This window comes from Strix aluco, chromosome 1, assembly GCF_031877795.1.
Source record: "Strix aluco isolate bStrAlu1 chromosome 1, bStrAlu1.hap1, whole genome shotgun sequence".
Classification (NCBI taxonomy): Eukaryota; Metazoa; Chordata; class Aves; order Strigiformes; family Strigidae; genus Strix; species Strix aluco.
Genome location: NC_133931.1, coordinates 91,903,890 through 91,915,757, shown reverse-complemented (window position 1 = coordinate 91,915,757; position 11,868 = coordinate 91,903,890). Strand labels below are relative to the sequence as shown.

General features: G+C 47.3%; 1 protein-coding gene across 3 annotated transcripts in view; it reads left to right on the top strand.

Moving 5' to 3' along the window:
• The first annotated feature begins 10,560 nt into the window (after positions 1 to 10,560).
• KDSR (3-ketodihydrosphingosine reductase) overlaps positions 10,561 to 11,868 on the top strand; it is a 28,632-nt gene continuing 27,324 nt past the window's right edge. The window contains exon 1 of one of the 3 annotated variants that reach the window (XR_012623550.1): positions 10,561 to 10,969. Coding sequence is in view for 2 of the 3 variants with exons in the window: in XM_074826908.1 (XP_074683009.1) it covers positions 10,862 to 10,969 (108 nt within the window). In the remaining variant the exon portion in view is untranslated. The remainder of the gene's footprint in view (positions 10,970 to 11,868) is intronic. The other 2 variants (XM_074826908.1, XM_074826900.1) reach the window with 2 other exon arrangements.

Below are 11,868 nucleotides of genomic sequence, written 5' to 3'. Positions count from 1 at the left end.
TTTGACCAGGTCACTGTTTTGTGCTATTTTCTGTTTACTCACCTTTGCATCCTTTATCCTACCTAAGAGGCTCCAACTTGATGAATGAACGCTCAAGGATGCTTCTTCCCTTCATCAAATCAGCTCAGTGTTTGGGGACACCAGAGTCCATCTGTCTGTACCATCTGCACACGGTACCTGCCACGTGTACAATCTGCTAGTCTTTTGCAGGAATACCTCACATTTTAGGGCTCATTTATTTGAGCCACTAGTCATGAGAACAAAATACAATGTCCTATCTGCATCATAGCAGGAGCTAAGTTCTCTTCTAAAAAGGCTTTGGTCATGTTTTGAGACATCTCCAGGAAATAAGTCAGTGACACCTGAGCACAGGCCTGATGTTGATAATGAAGCCAGGGTTTTATTTCCTGCTTGGCGACCTATTACCAGGCACTGTGCCATGAATTGGCAAGACTTGCTTTTGCTTGCCCTCCCTCCTCCTCTGCTGCCTCAGCTAATTTCAATCTAAGCTATTCAAGGCAGGGACTTCTCTTTCAAACATGCTTAATGTCACATGCATTCTGTAAACTATAAACAATAATTTCCTCTGACTCATTCTGTTGTTGGCCAATGACTGTCCATGGGTAATTTGTTACAAAAATCTCAGCTGGAGTAGTTGCCTCCTGCTACTGCTCTGTCAGTGTCTCAGCAATAACAAGTCAGCTAGGCAAGGGACTGAGAAAGTTGCTATAAATATCACCATCTTGTACAGGAAATATAATGGCAAATAAGGACTGTTACAGTGTGACTAGGGCTCTGAAAGAGTCAAGCAAATCGTTTGCCCAATAGAAAGCTAGGGAAAAAATGAAAATTAAAACTATATGAATTCAAATGATCATTTCTTCTTCCTCCCCTCCTTGAAGGCTGGAGCATGGACTGTAGCCAGGAGGCTCTGACCTGTGAAGGCTTTTTTTTTTTAGGTAAGATTTTAGAAAATCTGGAAAAGTAGCTGACTACTGTTTTCAAATGTGCCATCACGAAGATGACTGGGGGACTGGAGCACCCCTCTCATGAGGACAGGCTGAGAGAGTTGAGGTTGTTCAGCCTAGAGGAGAGAAGGCTCTGGGGAGACCTTATAGCAGCCTTCCAGTACTTCAAGGGGGCTACAGGAAAGGTGGGGAGGGACTCTTTATCAGGGGGTGTAGCGATAGGACGAGGGGTAACGGTTTTAAACTGAAAGGGTAGATTTAGATTAGATGTAAAGAAGAAATTCTTTACTGTTAGGGTGGTGAGACACTGGAACAGGTTGCTCAGAGAGATTGTGGCTGCCCCCTCCCTGGCAGTGTTCAAGGCCAGGTTGGATGGGGCTTTGAGCAACCTGGTCTAGTGGGAGGTGTCCCTGCCCATGGCACTAAATGATCTTTAAGGTGCCTTCCAACCCAAACCATTCTATGATTCTGTGATTCAAAATACCAGTTGAAATGCTCATGCTCTTGCCTGGCTGAGTCTGAGCTCACTCAGAGTTTTAATGATGTGTTAATGAATTATCACAGCCATGAATTGCTGTGTACACAACCAAAGAGCAAAGCGATTACTGGTTTTTTTACTTTACATCTGCTCTTGTTTTTGATGCAGACTTGTCTGTTTATGTCCAGCCTTGTTCTGTCTCTATAATTTAAAAATCTTTTTTGGTTTGTTTTTACCTGCTCAAAAACCTCATGCCCATGATGCACATGTCCACTGTCAGTATGGAAACAAGCTGGGGGTTTGACTGCCTTATAGCAAACCTTGTGCAGTGGCAGCACAGCAATAGTTTCCACGGGAGCCACAGGGTCTGCTGACAGAGCCTAAAATCTTCCATCTGCACTTCATCTTCACTGTCCCTTCCCCAGCTTCAGGACAGAGAAGGGATGCCCATCTATAGAGGTAGTGTCATTGCCTAAATGCTCACAGAGGGTTGTGATACACATGCATATCCCTATATGTGAACACTGGTTACAAACCCCTCAAAAAGGTGCGTGTACCTGTGTGACAACCCACCAAACACACAACAGGTAGTCACTGCAAAGTTACCTTCACTCAGCACTTGTAGCACTGCGAGGTGCCTGTTCATTCCAGTTTACAGGGGCTCAGTCTCCTGGGGAATAAACATGTTGGAGCATTTGTGGGGTTTTTTAGGATGGGGGGCATAGCAGTGGCATTTTTCCTGGGCAGTCTGAGGCTCTACACAAGGTAAATGCATCTACAGAGACACGTGTGGGGTGAAAGACACTGGTCTGTGCCTCAGATCTCCTGTAGCTGGCACAGGGTGGAAATCGACTGATGAACAAGGGCACTGATGCCGATGCTCTGGGCTCCGATGGGGTTTTGTCCTGTTTTTTGTCCTAGTTGTCAGCCGTGTAAAATGGTTTCCACAAGCTTTATGGCTGTTGGGCTTATTCTTTTGGGCCTTCTTTTGTGTAAAATGTGCTTGCTTCACCCCAGTAGATACTGGAAAGTCATGATGCTTCTTAGAAGAAAAAGGTTTTGATCAGAATTTTCCTTTGATCTGAAATGTTAATTGGCAATCTATGCCTGCCTGTTTCCTGTTGCTTTTGGGTAGTAGTCTCTTTTGCTGTTCTAATTTTGGCTTCTTTCTTTTTTTGTCTGACTTACCCTCTGTCCTTCACACCATTTTTTTTTCCTCAAATGGAAGATAAGGCACTGATTCCTTTTTAAATCCTATTTCAAAGCTCTCTATGTTTCTATATTTCTCCAGGGTTTATACCAAAGCAAGCTTATATGCAGCAAAGCAAAAGCTGACAAAGTGTCTCTGATTTCTCTTTTTCCCTTCAAAGCGATAGGGCCCAATCTGTACACGCTGTCCTTTCCCTGGCTGACAGCAGGATGGCAATGGGATGCACTGTTCGAGGATGGAGACAGACTTGGAGGAGTACAAGCAACTCTGATGTATCTGATAGCAATGCAAGGGGGAGAAATGGTTGAATTGCTTGTTTTCAGCAAGCCATTTTGTACTCATTTCTTAGGTTAGAAGAGGAGAACAGAGTTACGTACAAGAGATCTTCTCAATTTCCATTGCGTAACAGCAGCTTCTCTGCAGTTCATGCCAAAGACTGGTAACAAGGACAGATGTTGTGTAATTGCATCCAAGAAATAAACACCAGCCTCTTGCCAGTGCTGTCTATACCCATTGTGTTACCTGGAACTGGAAACAGGCTTAATTCATGTGAAAAGATTGAGCAAAGAAAGTTCTCTGAATTGCTTTGAAAGAGGACCTGGCGTGAACCTGGAGGAGGTAACTTTGGTCCTTCCAGTATTTGTAAGAGTGCATCTACAAAGCAAAGAGCAATGGGAGAGTATGAAGATCTCCCACATGTGGGATAGGGCAAGCAGCTCTAGAAACATGAACCATTATCAGCGAGAGGCACGAAGAACTGCAGAGCAATGCAGCAGCTTTACAAGTACAGAAACTACCTAAGAAGATCACCTATGAAAGGTAAGTTTTTGAGAAACCAGAGGCCTACAAAGACTGCAGATCATTAACTTGACCTTTTGTAATACGATTGAGTCATATGAATGTGTGCATAATAGACATGGCTTGACTGAATGACTTGGGGTGGTATAACTGGTACCTTAATCCCAAGCAGAGCAAACTCATGGAAGTTTAGGACCTGTCAATCTTTATAGATTACCTAGAGGTACGTGTTTCCAAAGACATGATATAAAGCATAAAATTATGCCTATTTTGGAAAAATAACAGTAACAGCTTGGGTGGGAGCAACTTCAAGTTGCTGAGCAGAAAGCTCAAGTTGCTGAGCAGAAACCAGGTAAAGAAATAGGCCAGAAGTTCCTGGAAGTATAATTACAAAAATGTTCCCTATCTGGCTAAAAAATGAAAGCATTCATGAAAATACATATCCAGGAAGGTAACAATGACAGTAAAAGGGGAAAGACTGCCTCTGAGGAAAGGCAGACCACGAATTCAAACATTGCTTAAGCAGTGGGATAGCTTCAATGGTGATTCCTGAAGGACTGAAAACAGCCGGGAAAGGGTTTCTCCCTTGGCTGTCCACCTAGAATTACTATCTGAAAACCTAAAAATGTATAGTAACCAAGGAGCTAACTTCTTCACAGATGAGACTCTGTATTAAACCTCTCTCTGTCACAGTATCACAAGATGAGCTTAGAGATGGTAATTGCAAGCCACAGCAGCTGTGGATTTCCTAGACAGGTAGGGAGCAAGGGCAGGTGAAACCATGGTAATCGTCCCATTGCTGTTCTCAGTTTGTTAAACAAGGGGTCAGTGGAGTTTCTTAGGTCTGCAAGACTCTTCCCTTTCTCTCATTATCCACTTTTCCAGGGGGAGGTAGGCACCACCCCACAGTAAGCGCAGCACTGGCATCTTCTCCTCCTCCACCCCCCTGAAGCATAGATACCTCATCAAAGCACAACTTCTTCACTCTCTCTGGCCAGCAGATCCTTGCTTTATGCACTCAGAAGTTCAGCTCTTCCCTAGGCCACCGGGGAAAGGGGGCAGCTGCCACCAGGGTGGAGAACTGTGAGGCAGGACAGGAGTCGTGGCATCTGATTTTGCTGGCAAAGGAGGAAAGGCTCTACCACAGTGCTGAAGAGTGGAAGGTTGCAGGGGGAAGGTATGGAAAACCAGAGCAACTCCAGAAAAGACTGACATGTGTCACATCTTGAAATACTGTTATTGTAAGAATGGGTCTACAGACCAGTTTTAGGATGAAGACTCTCAAGATACAAGGACTAAGCTTTCTGCAATAAAGGCTACAGCATGTCTGCTGTTAGAAAAACAACCACTTTTTATTAGGAATTAAAAAATCCTCTTACCTACCATTCAAGGTAGAGTAAGTAGTGGAGAAAATCATACTTACTACATCTGAGAGGAAGGCAATTTTAGTGGAACTACATTTTCAAACTCACCAGTGTGTCCCTTCTGCTTGCATAGCACATTTTCCTGTACGTGTTCGGTTACGGTGGCCCGGAAGGTGGGTTCCCAGGGGCTGGGTGCAATATGGTGGGACAGGCAGCGAGGCAATGGGGGTACTATACAGCCTGTCGTGGCTTCTGGGTCAGGCAAGCACACGCTCCTATCTGTGGCTTCATCTGGTCAGACAACTGTTGTTATCGATAATGCCACGTGTCCCATCTTGTAACATGAACTTCCATTATAATCATCTGCTTAAATATAATTTTTGAGGCGATAAGAACAATTCAGAATAGGTGCTCTTGTGTCAAGAGACAAAGTGGCTGTCCCTGTGCAAAAAGCCTGTGTTCACTTCTTACAGGTACTTAAAAGTTTTAGCACGGAGCCTTTCAATGCAAAGGACACCCACAGCCTGTTCCCCCCTGTGCCCGTTCCTGCCTGCTTTCAGCAGTACTTGCTCCAGTGTGGTTTCCATGCCACCCAAGGACAGGGAGGCCGCTCAGCCTTCTCCAACCCACAATCCACAACATCCCCAGGAATATTTAGCAAGTTAAAGGAGTCTCTTACATCCAGGTGTGAACAGCAAATCGTTCCAGTGTGAAGTATGGTATAAGTAGGTGTACCAAATTAAAAGAAACACAGATACTAAATGAAATTCAGGATCATCTTGGTCCCAAGTTTAATTTATGCCTTTTAAAATCAGACAGTATGGATTTCTTTTTACTACTAGGTTGTCATTAATTTTATTTCAATAGATCTATTGCTCAACATGTAAAATAGTACAGTTACTTCTTCAGTATCAAATAGAAAATAAACTCATTCTAACTGATAATGGTTCACAATTTATGAGTCGTGAATTTTGGATATCGTTTTACCTTTTTTTTTTAAATAACTACGGCAAAAACATTAAACAGTTAAATAAGCTTGAAGAACAGTGTGAAGACAAAACCCTCATTTAAACGGTGCTTTCAGCATTTTTCTTTCCAGTGTGTTCATCCCAAAAGAGCTGCAGAAGCTCCAGGAAACTAGGCTGGTGGCTGGGCTATATATGTACACATCACCTACTTCTGTACCACACAATCGGCCACCAACACCTCCTCTGCTCCCACCAGGCAGCCTGAGTTCGACCTGAGCCCGGGCTGCCTACAAACACCACCTGCCTGTGCGCTGGCAACCCTGGGGAGCGATTCTGCGGAAGCCCCTGGGCCATCAGCCCTGCCCAGGTTCACTGCGATAAGGGCCCCTGGCGTAGCTGGTGGCTGCAAGAGCGCTGGGATCTGTCTGTGCTGCAAGCAAGCAGCTCCTGGACAATATGCTGAGTACAGCAGCGCTGGAACTTTCCTTCTAGGAAGACCCACGAGATCAGCCCGATGGCTCTGCAGCAGAGAAGGTACCTAGGCAGGGTATTCTGGCATGGGTAGCACTCTGGGAGCTGTTTCACCCTCCAATAGGACAATTCTATGAACTCTGCCCAGCATGAGGACCAGTGTACAAGCTGTTGTCCAGCTACAGGGGGCCTGGTTTTTTGTTTGGGGAAGCAGAGGCAGGCAGAGAACTGGGTGGGATACACATTTCAGATACACTACATTAGTCACCACCATATACAGGCCATAATTTCTTTCCTCTTCCCAACTATCCTCTACGGACAGCTGTCAGGGACAGACTAGGTTTGATAGATCATTTTCTGATCAAGTACAGCAGCTCTTATGTTCCTATTTGCTATTCTTCCTCAAGAGATACAGGATCAAGAGTTGGTTGGCAGGAACCACCTGCCTAGATTGCCATTATTCTAAAACCTGGAGCTTCACAGGAATCCCAGAATTACTAACATGGCTCCAACCTCTTGTAACCATTAATGCTCTTTTCTTAACACTGCTGTTAACATAGGCTGCCACACCTATGCTTGCTACAAAAAAAGGGGGAGGCTAGAAAACAAGTTAATTTGGAAAGATAAAAAGTTGTTTTCCTTGGCCACAGAAGCCACTCTTTCACTGCTATTTCATTTTCTAAATGCAGTAGGACAGGCTGGATGGAAATCACATGAAAAGTCTCTGGCTTTATCACAGCGTGGCCTACAGATCCTGGTCTCCCCTCCCCCTTCCCCATATGCAGAAAACACAACCAGAAAATTCAGCAGGTGAATAGTCAGGCACAATACAAGTGACTCCAGAGGCTGGAGGCTGCCACCCTGCTACCTGCCTTTCTAAAACTTCATCTCTTCTTATGAAGGCATCTTAAAACAAGCCATATTTCTTTTACATGTACCTGGCATGTTTTGGGAGTGTTTATCTTTTAAGATCATCAAAAGGACACTTCTAATATCAGCCATTTGTGCTGTAGTATTACCAATTCACAAAGTTGTTTCCATGTTTAAATGACTACTTTGATTCTTTAGTTGCCAAACTTTGGTTCATATTGAATATTTCAACCCACAACATTGTTATTGCAAAACTCTGTTGAAAGATTTAAATTAACAAAACTGAGGAAGCAGAAAACCACAGCTGCAACAGCTCTTACAGTTTGGCTGCTTTCATCTACTTGTATTGTATTCCCTCTCCTTCTCTAAACACACCACTGTTGTACTGAAGCTGCTTCTAAAGATTAATTAGCAAAGTAATGAGCATGTTTTATCCACTCTTTGTCCCTCCCCATCCTCAGGGTATATACAGACATTGGTCAGCTTGCTCTTTAAAATTATACACTTTGTGATGCTATTTATGAAGGTCAGATTAATTAAGTATTGCTTTACGTACAACTGCAGTTTGGAGTGGAGAGCAATGATGTTTACGTTAGCATTCAATTTTCAGTTCCACAGTCATTGAGAAAACAGTTTTATAGTAAACAATTCCCTTGTGCCAGGAATGAATTTCCTCTGTGAATGAGGTCATATGAGACGAATACAAACCAGATAGAGAAGGCAAACTTGAGTTTCCGTTAGCATATTTTAAAAGAATCAAAAAAATCTGCTGCGGAATTCATTGGTGAATTATATCCAGTTCATAAGGTCTTCACCTTTGAATATATTTTTCACACAGAAATACAATCCAGAGAACAAAACAAAGAGCAGACATTATCAGAGCTACGCTGTCAACCCCATGGTTGTAAGGTGGCCTCTTGGCCAAAAGAAAAAAGCAGTATGGATTTCTCTGTAAGTCTGTGTGTGAGCCAGCACAGGCAGGACACAGGAACAACCACAAAACCACGGTTGAAGTGCAAAGAGCAAATTTGCTCCCTGGACCTTGTGTCCCAGGGGATCTCTGCAGCAATGCCCAGGCAGAGGCATGCAAGCACCAAGGAGCTCAGTCCTTGCTAGAAAGAGGCAAAGAGAGGAAAAGATCTCTAACCTGCTGCTTTCACCTGTACAGATCAGGGGTTTTTGGAGGCGCACTTTTCCACTGTGCTTTGGTCTTTCCCACAGCAGGGCAGGAATCTCAAGGACGTTCAATAGAGTGCCTCTGAGTCTCTCACAGGGCTGTGTGATCCAAACACATTCTACCCATCAAGCACACAGGGCTCAGCAACAATTAGTGTGATTTGTGTGGTTTTTGGCACCCCAGCTGCAAGTCGCTTGAGCATATTTACAACCCTCCTCTCCAATCTTCCATTGCATTCCCACAGCCTACTATAAGGGAACTCCGCTTTAGTCTAGAAGGGCTTTCAAAATGTGGCTAGTAAGATGTGATCATAACTGACTGATCAAGACCATATCATGCATTCAAGGCTTTTAAAGGCCCCCTACCAATACATTTAGCCTCTATTTTACTAGGAATTTACTGCAGATGATTTCTTGCACTCATGCAACCTCACCTTGATGTTGAGAGTGATATTTTATTATGAAAGACGGATTTATCTCTGTCTGCTTTGCTTAATCTTCATTCTGCTGACATTTGAGCTTTGAAAGACTCACCATCTTCTGCGGTAGAAGTCTATAAATAGTCTATAGTTATTACCCGATTAATCTCTGCTGTTGTGTTAATATATTTGGAAAGATAAGACATATAGACTGTCCTATATGTAAAAGAGGAAATGAACATATTTCATTGCTGCTTTTTCCAGTCCACATCTTATTTTGACTTCTGCTAACAATATAATTAACATACTGTCTTAGATGGATTGCTAATCAACTTCCATTGCTGTCACTGCAGCAGCTAGCATCTTACTGTGCACGGTTTCGTCCTCTCACTTCCTGATACTTCTTCACCACTGAACTCAGAATGCCACCAAAGACATACTTCAGGCCAATCCCATTTCAGGACTAATTCTTGGTTTCTCATCCTTTTACTGCATTAAATTCAGGTTCTTTGTCCTCACCTTGAAAACTGCATAATCCCTGCCCACATCTCTGTTCCCATTTCCGCCTACTCCCTACTTCTAATCTCCTCTCCAATATTATTTTCACACCCTTCTGCACACCCTCTTGCCTACGGGGTTTTTGTTTTGGTTTGGTTTTTTTAAACTATTTTGTACAAGTCAACGACTGCATAATAACCAGTGAGAAAAAGTAATTTGAGGCAGTTTTTCATTTACAAATAATTATACCTTAAAAAATATCAAACATGCTTTTCTTTTTTTTTTTTCCATGCAATTAACACAAAAACCCTGTAATTTCACCCAGCAGGGAACATCATGCTGAAAAAAATTTCGGATTTAGATTTCAGAACAAGGCAGCGGCATTAACTCCAACTGCAGCCAGCAGAAACCGGTGGAGCTCAACCGCTCGGAAAACCGAGTCTCGCAGAATCCACATCTGTTTTTACTGGAGGCAATGATATAAAATAGGCTTTAAAACCCGCCCGCGATCAAGTCAGTTAATTATCTTTCATAAAACGTTTATGCTTTCTACCTCACTGACGCACGATGTTTTCCCATACAAGGGAGTACTCTCTGCTTTCGTCCCTTTCCGAGTGCGTGTCGCAGAAACGCTCTGACACATCCCCACCATTTTAATCACATCAATTGGTAACCTCGGGCAACGTATTAAAGTTTGTGTAGAAAGAGGTGCTTAATATTCAAGACATTTTTGTAAGCACACGGGGAAGCCAAGGTAAATGCTTACTTAACCAACATCACTTTTTTCTTTCCCCTTCCCCTCCCAAACCTGGCGTTTATCGCCTCACGAAGGGGGCATTCAGGGCTAACGCTGAGCACAGCGGCCATCTCCGGGCGGGCGGCAGCGGCAAATCCACGGGAAGGGGACGCCCCCACGCAGGCCTCTCGCTAAGAGCCGGTACCTTCACCAGGGCCCAGCTCGTCCTTTGCCACCTCCGCAGAATCCTCCCCGGTGCCCTGCCCCCTCCCCTCCCCTCCCCTCCCCTCCCCTCACGGCGCCGCAGACCCGGCCCGGCCCCTCCCCGCCCTTTCGGCGGGAAGCTGCCGCCCGCCCCACGTGACGGGACAAAGCCCCGCCCCCCGCGCAGCCCCGCCCGCCCCGGGCGCAGACCCCGCCGCTGCGCCGGTAGGGGGCGCCGGCGCGATCCCCGCCCCTCGGGAGCGATTCTCTCTTCCCCGCCGCCCTTTGCCTCCAGCCGTGACCCCGAAAACACCCCCGGGCTCCAATCTCCGCGCCCCGTCCCGCCCCTCGGCCAATCCGCGGGCACCTTCCCCCCTCCACCGGCCAATCCGAGGGCGCAGGCCCGCGCCCGCCCCGGCAGCCAATTAGGCCGCGGAGTGGCGGCCGGACTCTCCTCCTCCTCCTCCTCTTCCTCCTCTTCCCCCCCCTCCTCGCTCGCCCCGTGGCGGCTCCTCCCCCCTCCCGCCAGGTGCCGCGGCGCAGGCGGGCGGCTGCTGCGCCGGGCTGCGGTCCGCGCCCCCCCCACCCCCCTCCCCGCAGCAGCAGCAGGAGCTGCTGCTGCTGCTGCCGCCGCCGCCTTCAGGCGGGCCTCACCCCCTCCCCCTGCTCGCCGCGACCCTTCCGCGAGCGCGGCCCGAGCCATGCTGCTCCTGGCAGTCGCCTTCATCGTGGCCTTCGTCCTCCTCCTCTACATGGTGTCGCCGCTCATCAGCCCCAAGCCCCTCAAGCTGCCCGGCGCTCACGTCGTGGTGAGTGAGGTGTCCCGGGAGCGGGGCGCGGCTCTGCGAGAAAGGGGTGTCCGTGTCCCCCCGCCTACCCTCCATTCTGCCCGGCGCCGAGGGAGCGGGCCGTTGGCGGGCCGCCGCTCGGCCTGGGCGCCTTCCCCGCCGCGGCCCGGGAAAGGAACGGGGCGCGGGGGGGGGGGGGGGGCGCTTCCGCGCGAGCCGCCCTCCGCCGTTTTGTCCGTTGGGCCGTCGCGCAGGGCGGAGGGAGGGGGCCGCTGGCAGCCCAGGGGGGATGGCGGCGTTTAGGGGCCCCCGCGGGGAAGGCGAGGTTGGGGGTGAGCGGAGGGCGCCTCTCTATGGCGGGAGCGGCGAGGGAGAAGTGGAGTGGGGGGGGTGTCTGGCGGAGCGTGAGGGCGGTAAAACCCCTGCAGACTGGTGTTGAGCGGCGCCCGGAGCGGGGCCGCTGGCCAAGGCCCGCGCTGGGGAGGCTCAGCGTTAGGGGTGCCCGCTGGTGCGCAAGGAATCTTGGCAGCGCGCTGCAGCACCCCAAGCTACCAAAACATGGGAGCCGCAAGTCCAAGTGATAAGGAAATGACCTGTACGGATGACTCTGACAACCGCTGTCTATCTCGGTTGGCTTAAGGCGATCTTCTGAGTCACCAGAAATGCAAGCCATCTTAATGTCGGCTTTTTGAGACGTTCCTTCTGTACTCCCGAAATTACCGGTCACCTTGAGTTTTGTTTCTCCCGAGGTATTTAAGTGGTGCGTGCGCACATAAACAAAAGGCAAAAATCTATGGTTTCCTTGGTCTAAAAACCAAGTCAGATATGAGGAAATGGGAAGACATACAAAGGAAGTGCTCGGATGACGCTCGTGCACCTTTTGAGTTTTAAGTACATAGATATCGATGTCTGTCAGCAAT